The following is a 26160-nucleotide window of genomic DNA, read 5'->3' as shown; positions in this document are numbered from 1 at the left end:
TTCTTAATAATATCAACGAAAATGGGTATCAAATAAAAGAATTTGACGACTCGAATGCGAAGAACGTAGTAGTGGGTATGCGAGATTCGACTTTCGCCGAATATAATTTTTTTACTTCTTTTTTGCATTCTTTTTTCCATTTATTTATCCGACTAAACGTTCCCCTGTGAATTTCATAAAGAAAATGACGCATAACGATTAAGGTTGCGATGGTCCTTGTAGTTCGTTTAACAACTAATTGCTCGTTAACTGCATTATTCACTGGACACGTATATCCACAGATTGTTTTAGGCGAAAATATGCACACATCACTCACACATGCATAATTACTTTACGGCTGGCCACTTGCCACCTTACCTTCAATTATCGTTCCGTGCAATAGCACAATATTTATTTGAAAAAAGAAGAAGAAGAATAAAAAAGTCACCATTCTTGTAAAAAAAAAAATTGTTACCATGAAATATAAAATCGATTTTCTTCTATCATTATTGTAACCTTAAACCCCAATGTGGCAGGTAATGGTTTTATTTAGTATGTATATATATATATATATATATATATAGTTTCCTGTATTTATGTTTGGCTTTTGTATGATACCATTATATGCGTTAATAATTTTTCTTTTCATCGCGTATTTAACATTTTGTTACTCTTCTATGTTCAATAATCATGTTACATGTTTAGAGTGCATAACGACCGATACGTATGTATGTATGTATGTATGAAAAGACACGCGCCAAAAGCATATATATATATATTTGTAAATATGAAAATAATGCAAATAAATTGAAGATTAATTAAATGGTTCGTCAATTTTTCTATGACCTATTGTCGTTTCTATTTATTGTGTTCGTTATTTTATTTTATCAAAACATTGTAATTTATCCACTTAAGTGCAGAGCAATTTAAGGAACAGTTTTGATTGATGCGGCCACGATATCTTTTTCTATATTAGAGAGCGAGAGAGAGAGAGTCTTCCATATATATATAAAGTAGACAGGCAGAGAAGGAAATAAATTGAAACGTATAGCAAAGTGCAATACTTATCTTGCGCAGAAAATCCGTGTTATACGGAACAATAACGAAAAGAGAGATAATGAGATTTTCTGCTGCTACTACAATAAACGATATTTGAGAACATAACATAAACTATGTGCTCAACATGCACACGAACATCAATAGCGCAACGAGAAAGTTGCGTTCGCATTCACCAACGCCCACATATCGCGATCGTAAGCCAAAATATCCGTAAGGAGTCGAACGTGAGGCCATCTTCGCGGCATCTTTCGCCTCCAATTTTGACCACTAGTTAATTATTTGCATGTTTAAAAAATCATCCGAATCATGTAAAGAGTTATTAATTCACGCTATTTACTCATTGATAGTGTCATCGTATATTATATATGGTATATATATATATATATATATATGATTCATATATTTGAAAAACACGAAACAATTTCATGGAAAATCACCGGAAAAGAGCGATCATGACTCACTGTCGTTGCATGACATGACCCTTTGTCAATCTCGAGAGATTTTCAAGCAAACAAGAAGAAGAATCGTAGCTTTTCGCATTAGGTCGCTGCAGGGAATTTCGAACGGTATTATAAGCAATAGCATAATACATTTCGAAATTGATCGCATTATATCTAAATAGATTTTCATTCTAAAAAGGCAGCACTGCTACGAGTTATACAAAATGTCGGGTAGTACCGCTCATCAATATTTGCGATTTTTTTTTTTCCTTTTTTTTTTCCTAATTTTTGCTTTCGCTGAAACAATTCGTAATAAAACACTACCAGCTGATCATCTGCTTTTGTCGTCAATGATAATCGATCGCTTAATTATTATCCTTGAAGTTGGGCAGGAAAGGTTTCCCCTAATTACTATCCCGAAACTTAAGCAGGAAAGGGGTAACGTTTCCCCTCTTTGGCGTTATCATTTCTTTGCTTCAAGGTTGCTCGACCTTTTTTGAATTATAATGCTGCGGAACGCATATCTTCATATAAGCGAATCATAATTCGAGTAACGTTACGAAAATGATGACGCGGAAAATCTTTTCACCACTTATAGATTAAAATAATGTCAGCAAGAACTGTCAAATTTGAAGACGATCTTTTAATTTTTTTTCGACCGGGGAAATGTTTATGACAAACAATTCACGCATACTATAGGTCCGACATGTTTAGAGACCGATTCAGAGTTTGATAGTGATGCACACTGGATGTTGCAAACATTTGCACACAATCTCATCCTTCCTGGTGGTGAATATATAAAATTGTCTTCTTCTTAACTTGTCGAATGTTAACCCAGACAAATTGAGATTTCATTCTGTCTCTTGTACGGTTTTTCTTTTAGGGTTTATTAAATTAAATGGATTTTCATTGACAAAAGTGCAATAAATTTTATGAATTTTAAGAAGACTTTCAAGAAAAATTTGTTTTTATACTCGACACAACTTATGTCGCAAGAATATATTAACACTGGAAGGGGACATTCGTTTATAATAGGTCATTATATCGATCGATTCAGAATCATTTTCTGATTTGATGTAAGCGTGTCTGTCCGTCTGCTCGCCTTTTTTTTCTTGTCTTCAACCTACAGGTCACAATTTTTAAGTTATCTGAATGAAATTTGATACACAACGCTATTGAAAACAATTTCATTCCGTCCACTATTTCGACCACTTCCCCCCACATAACGCTTTATGCTGAAAATTAATTATATGGGAAAAAATTGCAATTTTCAATATTTTTCGCCAAAAGTGATTAAACAGTAGTATTTCCGCACTCTAAATTGGTGTGAAAACTTTAGAGCGATTGGGGCAAATTTTTTGAATCTTCTCTCATAAAAACGTTCCTACGGAAATTAAAGATTTACATGGCAAAAAGGTCGAATTTTCAATATTTCATGGTGAAAGTAAGCTAATAATAGTCGACACGTCGACAAAAAAAACTACCTCACCGAGTTTGTATACCACGTTGGCCTATTTTTTTTGTACACGACCGAAAAGGTCTAATTGTAAAAATTTTTTTTTTTTTTTGCGCTCATACGTATAACTAAGTCAGCCTTGCTTTAAGAAAATGCCAAAAATGAAAAAGAAAATCATAAGCTCTTCACTTTGGTAATCATGGCACTTATGTATATAGTGTAATAAATAAAAAAGAAAAACACATTATTGCTTATTATTATTATTAATATTATTATTATTTTGAATTCTCAATATTAGCGGCGGCAAACATAAATACGCACTATCAGAGTGTGCAAGAAAACGTCACAAATATTAAGGCTCCAGAACAACATCAAAGCAATTCTGCCGAGACTAAGGTATCGGAAACGCCAATTGTTGTTGATTATCATAATAATAACAATCAGCCATTGTTGGGCGCAAATGGGACGGGACAACGCAAAGATGTTGACCATAAAATTAATCCGGCGGCTATTGGAACTGTTCTATCAGATCCGATTAAAAATGTTAATATCACAAACGAGCCCGCCGATGCTAAAAAAATAAATCAACCCATTCAAAAAGGGGTGACGAACAATACCACGCCTGCTACGTTAGTCACACCGACAAATTTTGAGCTAAACGCAGCCGAAGAAGATAAAATAATTGATACCATCGATGTTCCTGAAAATGATACCATAGATATCCTTAACCAACATAACTTAACAGTTAACATGACAACGGTACGAAACAAAATCGAAGATTAAAGTCGAAATGTTCAACTAAGATATTCTCGTTTTTTTTTTTTTTTTTTTTTAGGATCATCATAATTATTACAACAGCACGGTCTATGTAGATCCAATGGAGGCGAATAAAACATGGAATCAAATAAAAAATATCACACCCAGTTTAATGCTCTCGCAATCGCATCGTCGTGCTATGGTTCGCATTAAATTCATTTAAATATTTTTTTAAGATATCAACTTTTATAGTTAATGAGACGCATTATGTAATTTTCTTACTTACTACTAACTTACTCTCTTTGATAGACCGTCCAATTGAGTTTTGATTTCCCTTTCTATGGTTATGCGGTACGTAATGTTACTGTGGCCACCGGTGGTTTTATATATACCGGCGATTATGTGCACTCGTGGCTGGCGGCCACGCAATATATTGCTCCATTGATGGCCAATTTTGACACTAGTCTATCAAACGAGTCATATGTGCGCTTAAATGACACAGGTTAGCTGCATGTGGGATATTAATTTATGCGATGAAAAAATTTTGTAATGTAATTATTTCAATTTAGGTAACTCGTTTACCGTCATTTGGGAGAACGTTTACCTACAAGATAAGCAAAATGTGGGCAAATTCACTTTTAGTGTAGTTTTACATAAAAACGGTGACATTGTATTCACTTACTTCTCTGTGCCCATCTCGGTCGTTTCAATTCAAGATGATAAACATCCAGTAAAAGTCGGTCTTTCCGACGCCTATATAATCGATAAAGTTGTTTATTGTATGTGCTTTTTTTTCATTTACAAACATTTTGATCTTAAATCTTATTAATCATTCAAATATTTAACAGTCGCCCGACGAAAAACCATTTACGAATATCATCGAGTAAGTTTCGCCGATTCCAAAATTGTCAATTCTACTATCATTCATTTAAAAGCTCTACCGACTTGTTTACAATTTACTAATTGTGACTCGTGCCTCAACCATGATACTACCTTTGATGTAAGCATAATAGACATTGGAAACAATAATAATAATAATAATAATAATAATAATAACAACAACAATAATAATAACGAGGACAATTTTAATATATCATTTCAGTGTATTTGGTGTCCAGTGCTCAATCGTTGCTCAACTGGTACAGATCGTAAAAAGCAAGAGTGGCAAATTAGAGGTTTGTTATAGTATAGTAGAGTAGGCGTCAGCGAAAAGACGCCTCTCGAAATGAATTTAATTTTTAATTCATTATCATATTTTTTCGTCCAGGTTGTGATCGTTCACAAGTAGCTGATTTTAAAAGTTGCCCTAGTTCGGCTCATAGTGAAGACAATTATCCACCGGGTTCCCCTGGTGGTCCGTCCCCATCATCATCATCATCATCATCATCATCATCATCATCATCATCATTTAATAACGGAGACATTCATCATAAAGAAGGTCAAATACATCCTTTCAAACCGTATCAACCGAATCGCATCGAATCTTCGTCAATGATGACACCTTCGGAGTTGGATCTGAGTCCTGTTAGCAAAGAAATTAAATCAGTTTTAGAAGAACCAGCTGAATCGAAAAACATCAGTTTCACTTTAGCTTTCTTTGTACCCATTTGCCTTGTGGCATTTGTATTGTTATGGGTTCTTTATGCCTATAGAAATCCTCATACAAAAAGTGGACAACTTCTCATACAGGTATGAAAATTATATGAATTGCTATCCTATATTTAATTTCCTATGAATGGAGATCCATTAACTAACAATTGCCTTAATAAGGATTGTATATATATGTATCAAAAATTGCTGCTTCATCAGCTAAACTAAAAAATATTCTTAGCTGTTTAGCGTATTAACTTTTCTTCTTTTATTTTTAAATTGCTACATGCAGTCCAAATATGGTCAGGTTTGTACACTCAATCTGTAAACATTACATCAGCTTTTGTCTTGCACAATTCAAATCTGTATCATCTCAGGCTTTCCATACATTTTTTCCTCAATCAAATTTTCACTCAAAACTTTTTTTTTTTTTTGTTTTTTCTTAAGCCTTTATTTCTTTTCCCCAGTCTCTCTTTTCCATTTGTTGTAATCATCTAAAAAGTTCTATTCGTTTATTTGATTATAAAAAAAGAAGAAGAAGATTTTACAACAAAAACATCAATAGACTCTATACCCCATCTTGATGTGAATATATCTGTTTATGATTAGCACACTGATTGATTGTAATTTTCCCTCAATTTAAAGGAAGCTATTAATGAAGCGAGCGTGTAATCGCAATCTAACTATTGATACAGAATGCGTAGACGAATAATACATCAAAACGTTTCTAAAAACGTTCAATGACAGAATGTAGATTCAAAAATATATTACCAATGCATGTCAACATCATTCGAAAACGTTGACCTCAGATGGCACGTTGGCTACATATACTACTACTACTACTACTACTACTACTACTACTAGTGAAAAACTTTTTTCTATAAAATCCTAATGGGATTAATTTTATTGCACTTTCCTTGCTCTTTTTTTCGATTCCACGAAAATATTTTCAAAGAATACCTTTGATCCAATTGTTGATTGGGATCAGTTTCGCATTCGGTCCAAAAATGATTCCAACTCGCTTGCTAACACATCTATATAGTTAACAATAAAATCTAGTGCAATGTGCTTTAGAATAAATGGGAAATAAATTGAAGTGAACCGATCAAGACCATTTTGGCGAACCTTTAAAGCATTTTAGCAAATTTATTAGAAATATATTTACGGGACCGAAAGTTATACGAGAAAAATTCAACAATAAATTTTCAATATTTTTCGAGGCTGTTTAGGTGTGTGTGTGTGTGTGTGTGTGTGTGTGTGTGTGTGTGAACGAATCATGCTCAATTTTGAAACTTCAGTTTCCTACCTCCAGCATAGGAGTTACCTGTCAAATTGACGAATACACACAATATAGATAAGTGGACCGCATCCAGATATAGCAAAGTGCATTTGAATCAGAAAAAAAAAAGAAAAAGAATTGACATAAATATTTACTATATAGAAATCCTGAGGATGTCTACTTTCTGATGGAGAATTTTTGAGTTTGAAACGCATCAATCCGTCAAATTGACGGGTGAGGTAAATCTTTTAATTAAGCATTGTGAAAAAGTGAAAAATTTTGAGGGAAATTTTTGAGCGGATATTCTAAGATACTGTACCGTGCGTTATTTTGTTCCAACTAAGAGCAAACATATAAGCAATTCCTCAATATAAATTGGCAGTGGTATTTTTTTTATTGTCTGCTAAATAAAACGTGTTCTTTATTTGATAAGATCAAATTGAGATGTGGCGGAAAATAAAATTGAATTTTATATTTGTAAATACGAGTTAACAATGTAATGCATGCGCTTCCGCTTCACTTTTTGAATCTTCTATAAACGTGCGTAACTACTAAAGAAATAAACGAATACATGTTGCAGTTTGTCAAAGACGAAGAAGATTTCAGCTGAATAATTCGATCGAATTTTTGAAAAATGCATTTAACATAAGAAAGTTTAATTTATTAAATTCTAAACTCGAAACTCACTTTAAAGAAAATTACTTGTAACTAAAAATTGATTTAATGAGCAAAAGAAATCATTTTTCATCAAGCGTCAATTCACAAAAGTGTGCGTGTGCGTATGCGTGTGCGTGTGCGTGTGTATGCAAAAAGTATAAAATCATCATTCGCTTCGTTTATGGGAATATGATTCGCCCCCTCCCTCTTCGATGTTCATTTAACTTAATTCGGTAAGGAATAGCGGAATAGCGGTGTAAGAGATCAGTACTTTGATGACTTTTAGAAAATCATTCGGAATTCGTTCGAAAAATTTATTAGATTAAAGAGATAAATAAAAAAGAAATCTTCGCCTTTCCTTTACCACCATCAGTTAATGATACGGAACTTAGAATATTTAACGATCAATCAGATCATTGGCATAGATGTTGATAATATTTTTTAAAATATAAATTTATTTAAGGCACCCTATCAATATATATATATATATATATATATATATATATATATATCGTTCATCTTGTTCACTTGCACTTGCCTTCTTCAGTTTCATTACATACACTTAGTTAAATCTCCAGCTCCAAAATATTTCAATATTATATCTATCGTTCTTATATATGTATATTGGACGGTGTTTTTTTTTTTGCTTTCCTTTTTTTTGCTTTTATTGTTGAGTTATATATATATATATATATATATATATATTATTTATTTTTTTTTTCTTAAATAAAAATGCTTTCAGTATCGCCCCAGTCAATGGTCTTGGAGACGCGGCGAGGCTCGTTACACAGCGGCAACGATACATATGTAAATAATGCATGAGGAGGAGATCAAAGCAATAAAAAGTTTCCTTTCATGTACTTCTATAAAATTTATTTTCTATATTGTAAACTTTTATAAAGAAAAAATTATTTTACAATCATATCTCGTTCTATTTGAAATGTTTTTCACATCTGTATTTCGAAAATTTATTTTATTGTCTTTATTGAATATGTTCAATTTTTTTGTTTTTTTTTTATTTTTTTTTTAATTTTTTTTTAAAAATTTTTTAATTTTTATATATAATAATAATAATAAAAAAAAAAAAAAAACAAATTGTCATTTTATTTAAAATTAAAAATTTAGTTGATTAAATTCTAAAAGCATAATTAACTTAATTAAAATTTGATATTTGGTTTAATTTTATTTTAATTTAAAATTTCAATTGTAATTTGCTTCACAAGCGTTTATAATATTGTTTATTATTTTATAATTGTAATTGTGTGTGTGTTTTGTACTATATATATATATATATATTTACATAATTTAATTTTAATGCGTTTTAAAAACTTAAATTTTCTTGCAAGTTTAGTTTAAAATATTGTGATTATTGTTTTATTATATAATTCTTAAACTGATCCGTGTATGTTTGACAATTTCCTGGAGCAGTTTTAAAATCAATCCAATCAATTAAAGAAAGAAAAAATTAATAATTTTTAAAGATTCTGTTTTCTTCTTTTCTTTTCTTTTGTATGCTTTTTTTTTTTTTTTTGTCTTATTTAATTTAAATTTCGCCCACGAAAAATGTTTTAAGGAGTTAGCACATGAAATGTATCTGTTAACATATATTTTATATTGTAAACCTACATGTGTTCAGTTTCTGCATTCCAGTTAGGTTCTAAAGCCAATCAATCAATCAATCAATCAATCAATCAATCAATCAATCAATATACACGACACAATTGCGCCGCTAACACGATCTATAATTATTATTACTCTTATTATTATTATTATTATTATTATGATTATTATGATTACCTAACATCGTTCACGTCAATGAGAACCGAATCTAAATGTTAATGTCAACTTAAAAATTTGCAGAAAGGATCACAAAAGTCTGAATTGAAAGAATAAAAGGGAAAAAGAAAAAAAAAAAAAAAAGAGTTCAAAATTCCATCTATTTCATCTATCGCTATATTTAATTTTGAAGAAATTCGTGTCCGTCCTCGATTCATTCGATTGCATTGTTAAAAGATCAGTACGCGTTATTTTTTTTTTTGCGGACATTTCGAATTACGTTCGGTGCCCTAACTCGCTCGCACTAATCTATGCAATTTCTTACAATTGTCAAAATCTTTGTGTGGCCCCTTGGAGGAAAAGCTTATTAGTTTTTTTTTTTTTTTTTTTTTTTTTTTGAAAGAACAGCAATAACGTACACATGCTTTCTTTTCATACATAATATAATTAATTAGCAAATAATTTAAAAAAAAAGACATGATTATGTCGATAATACGAAATGTGAACTCTCTTTATTTGTAAACTTTTACATCAAAATCTATACACGTAATTATGAAATAATTGTAACTTAATAAACTGTGTATTGTAATAAAAAAAAAAAACAAAAAACATAAAAAAACTAAAATATAATCTTTCTTTATTTTTTATGACTTATTCTTATCGTTCAATATCATTGGTTTGCTTTTTATTCTATTGCCGATCACTATAGGCACGGGCATAGTGACGATCAGGAAAAGTTATGAGAAAAGAGGTGTGGGGAGAGGGGGGAGGGGAGTCGTGTTTATATACGTTCGACTTGAAAATGGAAAGATCAGCTGCGGTGGGAGGGAGGGAGCGATCATTGCTAATAGACTGTTGCAAAGGCGGGCAAAAGGCGGATTGAAAAACGACGACTCACGGTAGCTTGCTGTACGGTACGCAGGTAACTCCAAGACAAGTTGATGAGAATGTCGAACAGTATGCGAACAAGGTACGATGGGTGAGATCATTGCTAACAGGTTGTTGCAAAGGCGGGCAAAAGGCGGATTGAAAAACGACGACTCACGATAGTTTGCCGTACGGTACGCAGATAACTCCAGGACGAGTGGATGAGAACGCCGAACAATATCTTTGGACAAATTTTGTTTCATCTCTGTAGAACACTTGCTTTGGGTATACTTGTGCATAAGCTTGACACAGCCCACATCAAGTCAATGCTCAAAGGTATAGAGACTTTTGGACACACTTTCGCCACTTTCGAGTATCTGAGGAGTCTCCAAACAAAGTTTGGATACTCTCGCCTACCCATGCGAGTTATATTCTCTTTTGAATATAGGCGGCATAAATGGTAAGGTTATCGGTTGCAGTGAAATAAGTTCAGTGCACACGTACAAAGATCCTCATAAGATGGATCCTCTTGATTGCCTCGAGTATCAATCAGATTCACGATTCAATTCGAATTTCAAAACTCTTCCTAGAACATCAAACTTGGATTGATATTGGAATCTCTTATAAATCATTGCTTCCATGCCGTAACCGTCGGGAATATCATATTTATCACAAGATCCCGCAAAGATATGAATTTGCGATTAAAATCTGAATAGAAAAATAGAGGAAGCTATGTATGCCTGCTCTGGCTATTTATCAAGACCATGATGATTATTCGTGCTCTCAACATTTCATTTACGAAAAATAATAAATTCATTAAGCAAAAAACTTATGGTATTCTCTCTTCAGTTCGATGACAATCAGCAGTTTTTTAGATCGCGAAACTTTTTCTTATTAACTTGTGTTGTTAAATGCGAAAAGTTTTTTTTTCTTTCTTCCTTTCGGGATTAACCTATAATAACATGCCGCCATTCATGTTTCAAAAAGTATACGTTATCTATTCGAGAGAGAGAGAGATAGAGAGAGATAGAGAGATAAACAGATATATAGATAGATAGATAGATAGATAGATAGATAGGTAGATAGTTACATAGATAGATAGATAGATCGAGAAAGAGAGAGAGAGAGAGAGAGAGAGAGAAGGAGACAGATAGATAGATAAATAAATAGATAGATAGATAGGTAGATAGTTACATAGATAGATAGATAGAGAAAGAGAGAGAGAGAGAGAAAGAAAGAGAGAGAGAGAGAGACAGATAGGTAGATAAATAGATAGATAGATAGATAGACAGATAGAGAAAGAGAGAGAGAGAGAGAGAAGGAGACAGACAGATAGCTAAATAAATAGATAGATAGATAGATTGATACATAGTTAGAAAGATAGATAGATAGATAGATAGATAGATAGAGAGAGAGAGAGAGAGAGAGAGGATATCAAGTCCAACGTAAGATTTGTGTTTATTTCATACAAAAAAAAAAATATATATCTATGTCTTGAAATGTATTTATGCAAAGTTTACACAACAACGCAAAGCAAACTTATAACAAATTCTAACACAGGGAAGATGACAAACATATTTGCATTAACTTAACTCTTAATACTCTTATCATAATTAAATATTGATTGCAATTCGCTTTACGGTAAAGAGGAGACCGGCATGCATCATTTTATTTCAAATAATTTCTTATTTAAAATTTTTATATTAAATTAGTAAACATAAGTTTAATTATAATGCAAATTTTTGTAGATAAAATGAAGAGGTCAAATAAAACGTGAGTACTAACATCAAGGTAACTACTTCTGTTATTCAACAAATCAATAATCGAAAGTTCGCTGAGATATGTAAAAAATGGGGATCAATATGAGCGCAGAGTACTTGTTATGGTTAGGGATTCGATCTGATATTATAATATTATTATTATTTATTTATTTTAGTGTTTGCTTGATTAGTTTCAATCGCAGTTTCGGTTTACATTTCCTGAGAATTCTTATATACATTGATATCCAACCAGTACACCTATATGCTTCAATTTCAATGAGGTTGATCTCTATGTCCATGCACTATTATGAAATAATTTTCACCATGAAATAATATTGAAAATTATACCTTTCTACCTTCTTCTTGTAAAGATTCCGTTTACGTAGGTATGGTTACAGAGAGGGGACTGAAAAAATTGCCCATTCATTCTTTAAAGTTCAAAGCTTATAAAGAAATCGTTCAATTTTATTATCGTATAGTGTAGTGATTAGGACGCCACGAACATTCAAGCAGAAGTTAAGCTTTAGCACATTTTCAACTTAATTTAACTTTTTTCTTCACATATATACATCTTACACATGACTTCTACCAGCCGCCTTAACGATAAACGCATCGACCCAAGTCATAAGCTGCAAATTCATAATTAAAACTAAATTTCATAGTTTGGCGAAAGTAATAACTAATAAATTTATAATCAGGCGTTAAGGATATCGTATGACGGGATGAAATAAAATAAAATGGCATATGCATAATACCCTAGGACAAAACTAAATGACAATTAATGCTTCAATTTTCAGTTTCGCCCATTTTCATATAAAATTTCTATTTCTATTAATCTATTAGGTTTATTTATAAGCATACGGCATTTATGCGGATCGGGCAGCTCTGTGTTGAGTACTCTGGTATGAGTACACTTCCATTTGTTCATCCTTCTTACTTCAACAACAATTTTTGATTGTTTTTAGCTTTCAGATCCTGTTTAAGATAGGACTTTTTCTATTGTCAGTTTGGTCAGTTTGGTCAATTTGAGAGACACTTTGTAGTAACACTATAGTAAAGCAATCATATTTGACTCTACATTATCTACATGCGAGTCAATTTTCTTATTTACAATTTTGTGGCTATACACGTAATTGAAAAAAGTACAAAAAATTCTTTTTTAAATATCTTTCCTGATTTTTCATATAATTCTCAAATGTCTACTTTGTCTGGTAAATTCCAATCCTCCACTTCACTTAATTCCCGAAATTCGTATATGCTATACCTACCATTATGTGCACAAAACTAAAATTAATTTAATTTATTATAACAATCAACGAAGGATGGAGATATGTATTCATTTTGCCAAAATGTTTTGCAAAGCCCAAGAGGAAGGAAGCAATGTGCAATGTCCTCTCCTGGCCGCAAAAATTATGCTTTGGCGACTTCAAATTTGGCAGAACCATTAAAAGTTCTTGCACGCCGATTGGTATTGACAGTAGGCCAAATCAGTCGAAGTATCTGCCCATAGTACCAAGCAAACTGAGAACACCTCTGTTTTTTAAAAAGGAATAAAAAATTTATTTTTCGCTCATTACTCATAAACTATAGCAAATAAATGTACAAAGGTGGTGTCAGGCAAAATTATAGTGAAGCAATCCGATGACATACACCCAGATATCAATTTTTGGGATCCTTCTCTAAGGAGGGATTTACTTTTATTATCAAGAACGTCAACTATTACCATTGTCTTTACGCAACTCCGTTCCGTCCACTTGAATGTATTAAGAAATTTTCTCTTCGAAGGGATTCACGCTTTCGTTACGATCGCCCCCAAACTCTTGCTTCCAGATGCTTTCAATTGAAAATTTTTTAAACTAACTTTCATGAAAAGAAACTTTTAATACAATTTGCAAAAAAAAATCTTACATAATATATAACTTTAAGCAGCAAAGTTTTCCTTAAATAGCAACGTTTTACACTATTCAGCCATTCATTGCATTTCAGAGAACCTTCTTTGCCGCGAGTGTATTAAATATATTGTTTGAGTCTCAGTGACAAATTAATGTAAAATGAACGATTTAATGAAATTACTTTGATAAAGAAAAGGAAACTTTTCTGCCGAGATTGCCATCGACATATGCAAATCTCTCCATCATAACGTGATCCAAGTGAAGTATTACTCAAAACGCGGCGCCAACGCTGCAAAAATATTATTATTAAAAAAAAAAAATTATTAAAATATTATTATTATTATTATTATTATATATTATATTTAGAAGCCAAAAAAAAAACTATTTTCAAAATTTTAGAAGATTGCTTTTTATTGGTATTTTAATGGAATTTTTGCCGCGGTGGCAGATTGAACCCCATGCTGAATAATTGCTTTTAGACCGTTAACTGAGTCAATCAAAGTTACGTTTACAGATTCCCATCGATAAAGGTAGATCGGGTGAACCTAAAAAAAAAAAAAAAATACATTGGTTCAGTATCTAAGATCTACTCGCAGATAGTCGACATAATGGTCTATAGAATGTCTTACTTCATTAACTCAAACAGTGGAAAATATAACAACGAATATGTAATAAAGTGAGTGAAATAAAAGAGTTTTTTAAATCATTTCTTTGACAACAACTGCTATACTACACTCAACATTCTAACTAACCAAACTGTTGTTGCTCTTTAAATTGAAATTCTTTTTAAGATACCCATAGATATTTTTCATTTCTCTCGACCGGCCTTACAGAGAATGAATATTATGTCTGCATAATTAATATGTAATGAAAACCGTTCATTTTACCAAATGTTTTTCTTTTCTTTTTTTTTTTTTTTTTTTGCTCAGATAAACAATGTATGTTTTAAAATATAGAATTGTTTTTATTATTTCATTACACAATATATAATCATTATTAGTAAATGGATATCAAACAAAAACAACTTACGCAAATATAAATTAAAATATCTTTAGAGAAAAAAGAAAAAAAAAAAAAAACAGTTACAAAGTTCTATTAAATAACGTTCTCTGCTTGCAGTTATCATTATATGGAAAAATAAATACAAAAAAAAAAATATAATAATACATACATGATAATGGTAGCACAATTGTATATTTGCTATTAAATAAAGGATATCGTCATCGGGCTTATTATATATAGAAAGCAGAAGAAGATGAAATTTTTTACAAAATCTTATTAAATCATTCATTAACAATAATTTAACATACGGCTATTATATAAAATTAAAAATATTTAAAAGTACTTTAAGAAAAGTTCATGCTGTTTCAATAAAATTCGAAATTATAAACTCAATTAGAATATATAGCCACATCTTCTTAATTAAGCGTAACAGTATCGATCTTGGCCCAATTATAAAAGAAAATAGAAGGGGTCTCTACTAATTCTTTTTTTGTTTTTGTTTGTTTTACTGGAACGAGGGAAAGTGCACTAATTTGATTTAATGTAATTATTTTCAAAAATTTCTAATTCGTTTTGTATGTAGTTAGCCTTGTTGCGTAACAATTTCAATTGTTTCTGATTGCTCTCTAGTACTGTAAGTTGTGCCTCCAACGTTTTAAGTTCATCGTTCATATCAGTGGTAGCATTGTCAACAGTGCGGCACAAGCGAGCAAATGTACTCGACAGCTCCCTATATTTATATAATTTTTACAAACGTTTTTATTATTGACATTGTTATTCGAAAAAGTAAAGGACTTAAACTTACTGTTGTACTTGATGACTGCAATTAGCAGATGTAAGATCAACAATCATTTTAAGTTTTTTCGTGGCATGACGAACATATTGTGCTTTAAAAGCACGTTCCTTAGCTGAATTTGTCCAAGAGAGGCGTTCATACATGTAAACACAACCATAGAGAACTCCAACACCCACTAAAACTCTCCAGCCTATCGTCTTCAACATCTATAAAAAAAAAAAAAAAGTAGTCTTAACAAACGTCGATTACAACCTACCTTTGATCGATTCTTAACTTACAATTCCCGCCACTATAAGACCGCCTACTGTACCCTGAGATCCTACGGAGGCCAAGGCAAGACGCGATATCATTGATAATTGCTCTTGAGTTATGCCACCGACCGGGGTGGGTATCAGGCAAACTGGTGTTTCGTTGGTCGGTGTTATAGGTGAAGCAATTTGCTGAAAACAAAAACAATTTTCGTATAAATTTCAAGCATATGTTTCTTTTAAATGATTTAAAAACTTACAACACTACTTTGGCAATTCATAATGGGTAGATTTTTACGATTCCTTTCCTTCACTTTACCAGTAAAACGTTGTAACATGGCCGTAATGCCCCAAGAAAATTTAAACTCTAAATCCTCTTGAAAGTCGGCGCACAAGTTTTGACAATTTAATGAATAAAGCATTTCAAATGGTTGTGTTCGTGCTACAATTTGCTTTGTCTGCTCATTGAATTTTTCATTTGGTACCAAAGCGTGCATACGTTCTGAAATATGAAAATTTGAAAAACCAATGAAACAAATTTTTGCTAACCTAGAAAATCTTAATATACCGGTCATTTCACGTTGAGCTGACTCAACATTCATAGCTAAAGCCATTGATAATCTCGCACGCAAATTAGAACCCAAACCGGACTCAACGTGCGAATTCAATTCCTTTTTATAAATATTCAATACTAATGGCTCCGGATGGAAAGGCATATTGAACTCATCGATTAATACGCCTAAGCGCCAGATTTCCTCGTTAAGAGCTTTAGATACTTTTTGTTCCACTTCTTCGACCATATTATGTATTTTTAATTTCATTTCGCGCGTAACATTCATCATTTCAGTCTCAGTACCCTGAATGCGTTCTGTTAAGACATTCTTCTGATCCAATTTCACATTGCGAAAGATGGATATACGTTCAAATATATTGTCCAGCATACCACGCATATCAGTTGACAATGATTTTCCTCGCGAACTATGCTTCTCGAATTTTGTTTGCACTGCACTTTTCGATATACATTCTTCGAATTTACGCTCAAAATCTTGAAATTCAAAATATCGTATTTGAAAGCCTTCGGCAATTGCTCCTAAACTGGGCGAATTTCCTTTTGCTTCTTCAATGCGGGCCTGTTTAAAACATTGCAAAACATTTAAACCTATACTTATTTTAAAAACTCGTTATTAACACATACTTGCAACGCTTCTCGAGCTGACACGAAGAAAACTCTCTCTGCGGCCTCCTTTTCGTTTGTAATTTTTAACTCCTTGGTAAGAAAGTCTACACAACGTTCGGTGTGCTGTGATTTTACCTACATTGAAAAACCAAAGTAAAATATCTTTAAAGTTTATTAAATTTTATTTTATTTTTTTTTTTTTTTTGTTTATCGTATTTTTAAGCAACATAAAATTAGGGTATTTTAAGCCGGCAAAAGGTGAAATTACCTTCTCAAGCTCCTAAAATATATTTTTGATTATAAAAATTTTATAAACAATGGAAAGGAAAAATAAGTTTAACACAACAACATAAATAAAATTGAGTTTATTGATTAAACACTTTTCAATTATGATAGCTAATTACTTACAGATTCTTGAAATTCTGGCTCGTTAGCTGATGCATCCCAACGATTATTTAATATGAAAATATTCGGTTTCGATAGTTTTTGGGAGACAGTGTGAAAGAATTGCTTTTCGGCTCTTGTCATTGTCGATTCAGCATTCAAAACTAGGACGAATACATCGGCATTTAAGCAGTGATTATCGATCCAATCGTCTAAATTTGCCGAAACATCTACTCCAGGTGAATCAACAAATACGACATCGTCACGCAATAAACTGCAACGTTCGCGAGGCCAAAATATACGCACAAGAGAGCTTTCGCTTAGTTTTTCTTGACATAAAGCGTTGGCTAATTGTTTTATGCTCTGAAATATGAACAACACGAAGTAAATAGATTACACACACAACAAATCTTTCTAAATGAAAATGTGCAATTCAAATTGTTTTTCATCAATTCTCAGAGTGGAATAAAAAAAAATTCTATTTTCCTACATGTGACATAAAGGCGAGATCAAGTCTCCTATTTATGAAAGCACGTTAACTCTTTTGAGTTAACTCGTTGGTTCTTCGCCCCCGTTACAATAGCATCATATTTAGAATTGTATCTATGACGTCCAATTAGAATTATCATTCTAGTTAGAATGTAAAATTACTATTCATTTGTGGATATGTATGGAACATTGTTGTTTGTCCGCTTTTTTTTTTTTTTTTTTTGAAAAAATTTTAATTTTACTTACCGTTACGTTGAGCTTTTCATCGGAACCCTCTTTAATGAGATATGCTTCCGAACTGTCACTACCCTCAACTTGGCAAAAGCAATTCGTGGTATGACCGATGCCGCTGGGTAAAATTTTTTCGCGCAACATAGCATTTATGACAGAGCTTTTGCCATTAGATGTACGTCCGAAGAAGGCGACTTTCATGTGATCGCGTGCTAAAACCTCACGAATGCCAGCCACTTTAAGAATATAACTTTCAAAAAGTTCACGTTCGGCCTTATCAACAATTTCTGCTTCTGCATGCAAAGCTAAAATTTAAACGAAATGAAAATCTTAATCATAACACAAAAATACATTTTCATCATATATACTTACCGTTAATAAATTGTGTGGTTTCATGTACATATTCTTCAATTTCCACATAAATATCGTTGATTTTCCTTTTAGCTCTGACAAATACCTGTAAGGGCGATTTATCAGCGTTTGCGTGCATTGTCCGCGTATCGGGTATCAATGCAGATGTCATTTCGTATTTAGTTGAATTATGAGCGATTGTCAAATTCGAGGATGTTTCGTTCGAGTTGTTGGCGTTGCCGCCATTACCAGTGACCATCGAAAGCGTACGATTCAGATAGGCCGCCATTATGTACGAAAATAAATGATATTTAATACAGAAAAGAGTTCTTCTTGTTATAGAAAATAACAACGAAAATAAACTTGAAGTAAAAAAATTCTACAGAAAATATTTGCTTCTCCCGAATCTTTAAACTTCTTATCAACTTCAGAACTTTCCTTAACAATATTTTCGATAATTCAATTGAAGCGATATTATTTTTGGCATATAAAACAACGTATCACGATACAAATAATTTTTTGATTCACTTTACTTTGTCATCGATTCATTAATTACTACAAAAACTTTTTTTTTTTTTTTTATTAAATTAATCGTTGAATGGTATGTAATCACTGTCACTGTCACTGGTTTGCAAGTGAGCAGAGAAAAATGCCTGGGTTGGTTTGCGGATAATATTCTATAAAGGGTAGAGGGCCAAGTGCAAGTATCTTAATAAAAATTTAAATAACTGAAATTAAAAAAAAAGAAGAACAAGAAATATAAATATAAAAAAATTAAAATAAATTATAAATAAAATTAGAAGTAATAGAATCGTGTGGTCCACAGCCCATATTAAGAGTACGTTCCATTCAAATATATTTATATTTATACAAATATAAATATAAATTTTGTGACGTCACGATTGTTTAGTCTTACATAAATCACTTATGGCTTAGACCAGTGCATCTTATGATATGAGATGGGAATATTCACAGGTAAAAATTGAAGCTTTTCTAATTGCGAATTATTTTATCATTAAACTGCAAAGTTCTTAACTGATCTTCAAAAGAATTCAAACATCCACGGTTACTTTCTTCCGTTGTCTCTTGTTGAAAGCTTAAATCACGAAAGTTGAAATAGAAAGATACGGACTAGATATGAATATGGACATAATTTCTGCGGGCTCAACATAGCTGAGCTGAAAATTCTGAAAACTTAGATACGTTAACATAATAAAGCTGTGTACTGAAAATTTGATCATGATTGGGCTGTTGACCCGCCAAAAATTTTATAGCACTCTCATATATTTTTGAAGAATTTGTAGTTCCATATATGTGTAGATGTATATAATAAAATAAATTAAAAGAATTGTAAAAGAATGTATGAAAATATACATTTACACAATTATATGCCATCCCATTCCATGTAAGAACGTTACGTATTGTACAGTTTTTTTTCTTGAGGAGAAACTTTCGTAAGAGGGGGAAGAATCTTCTGAAGAAGAACGTAAGGCTTTTTTTAAGAAGCAGATGTTAAATCATAATTTCTCTTAGAAGTCACACACCAGAGAGTCCTTTTTTGTCATCGATTACCGATTCATTGTCTTGCTTTCACAAATTCCAACCTGATGATGTCTAATTTGGGTATACTTTGCGGAAATATATCGGATATTTAATGCAAATTCGGCGCGTTCATAGGGGAATTAGAGCGTTTTAATACCGTTTACGTTGAAATTGTACTTACGCTCTTTTTCATTTTTATATCCGATATATAAAAATGTTCATTAATCAAATTATATTAATTTGCATAACTTTAAACCCACAAGGAGTACTTATAAATGAAATAATAAAGTTTACATTGCTAGGCGCTAAGCGAGGTAAAATGCGATAATGTAAAAAAAAAAAATTATTTGCTTAGGGACTAGGCAGGAAAACTGCTCCTTCATTTATTTGACGAAAAGGGTTAAATGCTTCAATAATAAGATAAACAAATTAACATCTATTAATGGATCACTGAAAAATAGTCTTCCCCGCCTAAAATGACTCGTTAAGATTCATTTGTCCCGTTAGAAAGATTGTGCATCTTAACAATTGCAACCGTAGCGAACACGTGAATAGTAAATTTTTGACGAGAAGACACAAAAACTCACGCATACATTAACACAATCCCTTATTTCGTCTATCAACAAATGAGAATAGATAGTGCAAATATAATTATTAAAATAAATGAAAAAAGACTAACTAGACAAAAATTTTTTGCGCAGAACACAATACACAATTGCAAATATTCATATACAAAAAAAAAAAAAAATTTTGTTTAGTACGCATATTTGTATCTCACACGAATGCAACTGGACCTGTGTATGTGTACCTAGTGATGGTATTATTACGTTTTTAACTAAATCGTTTAAACTGCGATTATTTCGTTTTTCCCAATTATTATACAATGACATTAGATTTTAATATAAAACCATTTATTTATACACATATATATAGAATAATTATAAAAACCTCAACTAACCTGATCAATTTGTTCGGTCATTTCTTTTGATAAATTGTTCGATTCAGTGTCTATTTGATACTCACTGCTGTTGCTGCTTCCACACAACGTCGAAAATGGCAACAGCACGTCTTTTTACTTCAATTATTTCCAAATTATTACTATATTTTCACAATTTTTCAATTAGAAAAATTGTTTTCTTTAATGATGTAACACGAAAGTTCTCAACAAAAAACAGTAGACGGTATATTTTCAAGGGTTGCCAATATTAGAAAGTTTTACACATTTACCGAGCAAAGAGAACAATGCTTGAGCGTTTTGACAACCATTTGTTTAATTTAAAATAAATTGAGTTCATTTCTTGCTGTCATCTTGTCCATGAAGACGTACTTTGAAAATAGTAATGGAGATTATTGAGAACACAGAGAGAATTGTGCAACCTTATGAAGAAGTGACCAAAGAAAGCTTTAGTAACTTTCGATCAATTGTATGTTGTCTCTTCCTATTATTTCAATAAGTAGAGAATTAAATAAATTATATATAGTTTGTTTCTTTTTCTTCTTTCCTCACTTTTATGCTCTGATTTTCAAGTCATTAAATTCATTAACTAATTTATTATTGCACGTAAGTTTGGAAGTTGCTTTTAATGGGAGTATCAATTCTGCATCCTCTTTACTACCATGGTTTCTATTTTTTGCCTAAATTTTGAACTTTATAAGAATGACACAGTCAAAAGAATTTAAAACGTATGGCTAAATTGTATTAATAATAAGATTAACAATTATAAATAATATAAGATATTTTATTAGCAACTACTTTAAAGAAAAATTGAGCACATCCTCATAAAATATCTTGACTTAAAGAAAGTAAGTTAATAATTTTTATGTCATAGAGGACTCAAACAATGGTGCGTTATTTCTATTTTTTTCAAGTACAGAATATTCCTGAAATTTTTGAAGCATAATTTGCCTTTAAATGATTTCAACGGTGTCTATATCATCAGTAATTTTTGAAAATGTATAGTGCAGCGAAATCACTCCAGGGACTTTATAAATTGCAGGTGTGTATGAAAAAAAAAAAAATTTTTAGAAAGATCTTTACAATTTACGATTCCAGTACATCTCTATTGCAACAAAATTTGTGTTTCATATTTTAGTTTCTCATCGTCAAGTTACGCTCAAAAGCCAATAAAATCGATGTGAAACAATATGGCAACAAATATTTCCATCTGGCAATGCCATTAAAATTCTTGCTGAATCAGTCTAACGGAATTTAAAAAATAAAAGAGTAAACAAGTCCATTTCTTCGCATGTGTTCTTCGGAAAAGCATTAAAATTGGAATCTGCTAAGTTGCAATAAATTAATAATGTATATTGTGCTCTGCATTAGATTCAAATTTTAATAACAAATGCAATAAAGCTAATAATGCCATGTGATTGTAATATTGCGTAAACAAAAACTAAGCGGCCATTTTAAAATTTTTGTGAATTGTTTAAAAGGTTATACAGCGAGTGAAAAGCCTTAAAATGAAGAGAAAGGAAGAAATTGAGGTAGATTTGGAAAAATTAGAAAGGCAGATTTTCGAATGGAAACCGAATCTTAAGTATACAAAAAACCATGTATGTACAAGGCTCAGGCAACAAATTGAAGATAGCGTCCCTATAGTTAAACTACAAAGTTTAGGAGCACAAGGTAAGAATCAAATAATATCCAACACCAAAGTTTCCAAAATTAAAACAAAAAATATATTTTCAGAAGTCGAACATCTACGTAGATATGAATTAAATCATTTGAATTCGAACGATGAAGTGCCTGCAAGTGAACAGATTCAAAAAATTAAAAGATCAGAAGGAAATACCAAAGGCTCAGATGAAAATATGCATAATTCAACTGAAACCATCTATGTAAGAAAAACGATCGACTCTGTAACGGATAAGGGTAAACGTGGTCATAAAGTTATGGAGAAAGCTGGTACTCCTTTATATACATGTGTACCAGATTTACGCTGTCGTTCTATGCAACATATTTCATTGGATAGCATATACATTGCGCGAAAAATGTTCGACTTGAGGGCTCGTCAGTTCAAAAAATCGTTGAAATCAATAAGTAGGCGCCGCCAAACCTCTGGGCGAAAACGTAATGAAAGAAATCAAAAATATATTGCCGAGAATTCTGAGCAGGATACAGAGCAAGAATTGTCACAATTGTTGCAGGCCCTCATGGTTGATCCGAATGATGCAGGAAACTCGCAATTTACCGACTGCACTGTTTGTGTTACTGACAACCCAAGTAATTCCAGTAACAATACTCCTAATGCGAAGAAACGTAAAAGTCGATCAACGATACTGAACTCATCGGCAAAAAAACAATGCCAAAAAAAGTTTACTAAATTTACCAAATATAATGACAACAGTAACATGAGTCTTCCTCTTGCAACATCGGTACAACAAGCAGTAAGTAATTTATTAAAATATTCGGCGTATGATTAAAATATGTTGAAATTGCGGACTTTTTCCGCCATTATTAAGGGTCTGCGTCAATCTTAACGATTTTCTAAATGGACAATGTAATTCGCCAATCAAACAAAAACGACTGCTTCAATTTGTATAAAGTTTTAGGCCTTTACATGGCTATGGTAATTTGTCAACGGAAATGGGAACCGAAGAACAACAAATAGGTGAAACTCGATAATAACCTTACTTTCATTATGAGACGAATCTTAAACGGTTGATACCTTAAACGAATTCAGTCATGAGGGTTACCGTTAGTAGCAAGCATGCAAGTTTACCAATCGAGACTTTTCTTGTTTTTTGCTGGTGTCTTCGGGATTTGCCGTAGGCGAATGTAACTTGTGTTCACTTGTGTTAATCTCAATGTCAATTTTCGACATATATAGTTATATATCAATTAAATAAACCGAATTTAAGAATTCGCATAGTCTAATTAAAAGATCGAAATGATCTCCAAATGCGATGGACACTTGAATATCAATTAAGTTTATTATGCTCTGTTTTTACAAGAAACGAAAAGTTGTAAAAAATCTCAACAATATGGATAAAACTGTGTTCCTCTCTATATGTATGAGGATCTCAAAAAGCTTCGATTGGAATATATGTAATAAATTTATATTTACATATATTATAAATACACATTTATATATATGTAATAAATACATATTTATATATATGTAATAAATACATATTTACATATATTACTATCTAAAGTATAAACTCCGGAAATCTGTCTTCACCAAGTAATGTAATTTAACTTCGTTAAGACGAAAAGTAAGGCTCGGTTTGGGTAACTGCCAAAGCAAACAAATTCTGTAAAGGTTCAATGTCCTTTGAGAAAAATTGATAAAAATTATATTCTTAAATAGAAAATGAACTCTCATGAAAATGTCCAAGCCGTAAAGGTGATTAGAACAAAATAGTATGAGCTAAAATTATTAGAAAGTAAAAACGGTTGAAAACGTGTAAAAATGCATCGAGACTCAATTTAGATAAAATCTGTCGTATACATATGAATTTTTTAGCTAGAAACATGTCTGTGAATCAATAGTGATATAATTTTGGCTAATAATGATTCCTCCAAATAATATTGGGACCTTATAGGCGAGAAATCATATATGCATTTAATTAATTAAACTCTTAAAGATATTCAAAATTAATTATTGGTGCCTGCTAGTGTGCTTGATATTTGCGCAGAATTTATATTTCTTTAGAATATGTAGATGGACATCGAATATTAAAATATGCATATTCCTTAGAAGCTTGATGTCCACTCGTCCAGCTTATAGCCTCTGACGATTGCTTTTATTATTATTACTAATTATTTAGTTGATGGATCTATCAAGATACGGAGCTCGATCATGTTTTACTCAAATGCAAAAAAAAAAAAATGACATTCGATCCAACTGCAAAATTTACTTTGAGATGTGTTTACACTATAAACTTTACCCTGCCAAAAATTTGTGCCCACCAGTGTAAGATGGACGTATATTTATATTGGCAAAACTTTCACAACATGAGTTCCAGGAATCCTATCAGTTATATACATATTCCTGATCAACATTAAATTTTGAATTCAGTTAAGTATATATATACATATATATGCCCGACATGCTGGGTAGTGTCTATAGTAAATATCTTGCTGCTCTTAGAAATGAAGATGTCACCTCCAGGCTTGACCAAAAAAATAATCTTCACGTATTTTTCGGAATTTTCCGCTCCCTCAATAAACTTGTCTTACATATACTACAATTTTCTGTTTAAATATAAAAATATTGTTCTCTGTTTTGAATTCTGTTGGTATTTTTCATTGTATATTTTTAGTCCTTTGTAAAATAATACATTTTATGCGAACCTAGTCGTGTTAATATTAAGTCTGAGATCATATGCGTTTCTTAAACTATAAGGCTGAGCATCAGATACGTACATTAACTGTCTTCGTACATAATTTGGCGACATCCTAATTTTAATTTTAGATTAACAGCGAGCCTGCGATATTAGGATGCATTTTTGCAATACTTTCTTCAGGTCATTAATATAGATTGGGAACAGAAATGTTTTTAGCACGGCTCTTTGTGCCACATCTGCATTCATTTTGTATTTTTGATGATATGTGCGTCCCGCACTTTGTTCTCTGTATTCTGATTTCCAAATAACTCTTAAACCATTTTAATTCATCTCCTCTTATTCCCTATACATCTAGTTTTTTTTATCATGATATGTCTGTTTATTGTGTCAGTAAACACCGCTACCGCCACTTCGGCAAGGAAAAGAGATTCACAATTATAGTAACGCCTAAATCCCGACTGGGTTTCGCTTGATAATTCATTCTTTTCAAAATAATTAATTAATTGCCTGTGGACAATTTTTTTCCCGAATTTTTCTGATTATCATTAACACATTAATTGGTCGTCTTTCTTGGGAATCTTTTGTATTTTTTTTATTAGAACGAGACTTTCGGAAAAACTTTCGACTGTAGCGATTTTTTTCTTAAATTTGTGTATTTAGATTAACTTCATTTTATTTTGAAGCTCAGGACTGTTTATAAATGTGAAAAGATATCTCACAGCTATGTTATCCTCTATGAGATTTTCATACATCACTGTTGGTACGATGTCCACTAATTGCTGTGTACTACGGTGCCTTCAAAAAATATATTAACCTCATTGGTGATGTTCAATCTCATTGGTTATGCACTTTCCATTCATTCTTACCTTTTAAATAACAACAAATTGTTATAGTTGTTGCTTTTGGCATAATCATATAAAACAAGGGAAGTAAGTCTGTAAAAACGCGGACGTATAATCGCGTTGCTGCTAAAATTTGCAAGAGAATTGAATAAACATTTACATCTGCATTCGAGGGATGTGAACGCGACGATAAGTTCAGTGGAGTTCGCGTAACACAATCATTGTGTGCAGCATATTAATGCATATGTACATGACAGAAATTGCCTTTGAAGCATTTTTAAATCTGGCAATG

The 26160-nt window shown here is 31.8% G+C and overlaps 3 protein-coding genes and 1 long non-coding RNA gene across 7 annotated transcripts in view; 2 read left to right on the top strand and 2 right to left on the bottom strand.

Annotated features, from left to right (window-relative positions):
* The window catches only part of LOC119633024 (plexin domain-containing protein 1), a 39241-nt gene extending 31149 nt beyond the window's left edge, over positions 1-8092 (top strand). Inside the window, exons 2-10 of one of the 2 annotated variants that reach the window (XM_038026254.1) lie at positions 3233-3693; positions 3770-3892; positions 4000-4192; positions 4260-4469; positions 4539-4690; positions 4793-4865; positions 4958-5379; positions 5573-5587; positions 7959-8092. In XM_038026254.1, the coding sequence (XP_037882182.1) occupies positions 3233-3693; positions 3770-3892; positions 4000-4192; positions 4260-4469; positions 4539-4690; positions 4793-4865; positions 4958-5379; positions 5573-5587; positions 7959-8027 (1718 nt within the window). In that variant the 3' untranslated portion in view covers positions 8028-8092. The remainder of the gene's footprint in view (positions 1-3232; positions 3694-3769; positions 3893-3999; positions 4193-4259; positions 4470-4538; positions 4691-4792; positions 4866-4957; positions 5380-5572; positions 5588-7958) is intronic. The other variant, XM_038026338.1, reaches the window with a different exon arrangement.
* Positions 8093-11780: 3688 nt separating this feature from the next.
* On the bottom strand, positions 11781-14328 carry LOC119642410. Of its 2 annotated transcripts, XR_005248047.1 has the most exons (4): positions 14141-14328; positions 14018-14056; positions 13693-13800; positions 11781-12248 (listed from the first exon to the last, which is right to left on the bottom strand). It is a non-coding gene; the product is annotated as an uncharacterized LOC119642410 (long non-coding RNA). The 2 variants fall into 2 exon arrangements; XR_005248041.1 differs by having other exon boundaries at positions 11781-13800.
* A 253-nt stretch (positions 14329-14581) lies between these two features.
* Positions 14582-20888, bottom strand: LOC119639349 (transmembrane GTPase Marf). Of its 2 annotated transcripts, XM_038036662.1 has the most exons (11): positions 20690-20888; positions 18211-18917; positions 17854-18143; positions 17143-17481; positions 17003-17014; positions 16753-16869; positions 16126-16687; positions 15818-16059; positions 15588-15749; positions 15319-15515; positions 14582-15243 (listed from the first exon to the last, which is right to left on the bottom strand). In XM_038036662.1, the coding sequence occupies exons 2-11, from the start codon at positions 18476-18478 to the stop codon at positions 15042-15044; spliced, it is 2391 nt and encodes a 796-aa protein (XP_037892590.1). In that variant the 5' UTR covers positions 18479-18917; positions 20690-20888; the 3' UTR covers positions 14582-15041. The 2 variants fall into 2 exon arrangements, with proteins under 2 accessions (XP_037892590.1, XP_037892598.1); XM_038036670.1 differs by lacking the exon at positions 17003-17014 and having other exon boundaries at positions 14583-15243; positions 20690-20886.
* Positions 20889-21972: 1084 nt separating this feature from the next.
* Positions 21973-23173, top strand: LOC119642682. The gene is made up of 2 exons (XM_038041918.1): positions 21973-22360; positions 22424-23173. Exons 1-2 carry the CDS (start codon positions 22195-22197, stop codon positions 23155-23157), a joined length of 900 nt encoding a protein of 299 aa, XP_037897846.1. The 5' UTR covers positions 21973-22194; the 3' UTR covers positions 23158-23173.
* Positions 23174-26160: the final 2987 nt, after the last annotated feature.

This window comes from Glossina fuscipes, unplaced genomic scaffold, assembly GCF_014805625.2.
Source record: "Glossina fuscipes isolate IAEA_lab_2018 unplaced genomic scaffold, Yale_Gfus_2 0, whole genome shotgun sequence".
Taxonomy (NCBI): Eukaryota; Metazoa; Arthropoda; class Insecta; order Diptera; family Glossinidae; genus Glossina; species Glossina fuscipes.
This window is presented reverse-complemented; position numbering and strand designations above follow the sequence as displayed.

Excerpts from the sequence above, each read along its gene's own strand:
- LOC119639349 (XM_038036662.1), bottom strand. The coding sequence starts at position 18,478 with ATGGCGGCCTATCTGAATCGTACGCTTTCGATGGTCACTGGTAATGGC. Across the intron at positions 17,482-17,853 it reads ATGAAAAGCTCAACGTAACG|AGCATAAAACAATTAGCCAA; the intron begins GTAAGTAAAATT and ends TTCATATTTCAG. Across the intron at positions 16,688-16,752 it reads CAGCTCGAGAAGCGTTGCAA|GCCCGCATTGAAGAAGCAAA; the intron begins GTATGTGTTAAT and ends TGTTTTAAACAG.
- LOC119642682 (XM_038041918.1), top strand. The coding sequence starts at position 22,195 with ATGAAGAGAAAGGAAGAAATTGAGGTAGATTTGGAAAAATTAGAAAGG. Across the intron at positions 22,361-22,423 it reads ACAAAGTTTAGGAGCACAAG|AAGTCGAACATCTACGTAGA; the intron begins GTAAGAATCAAA and ends ATATATTTTCAG.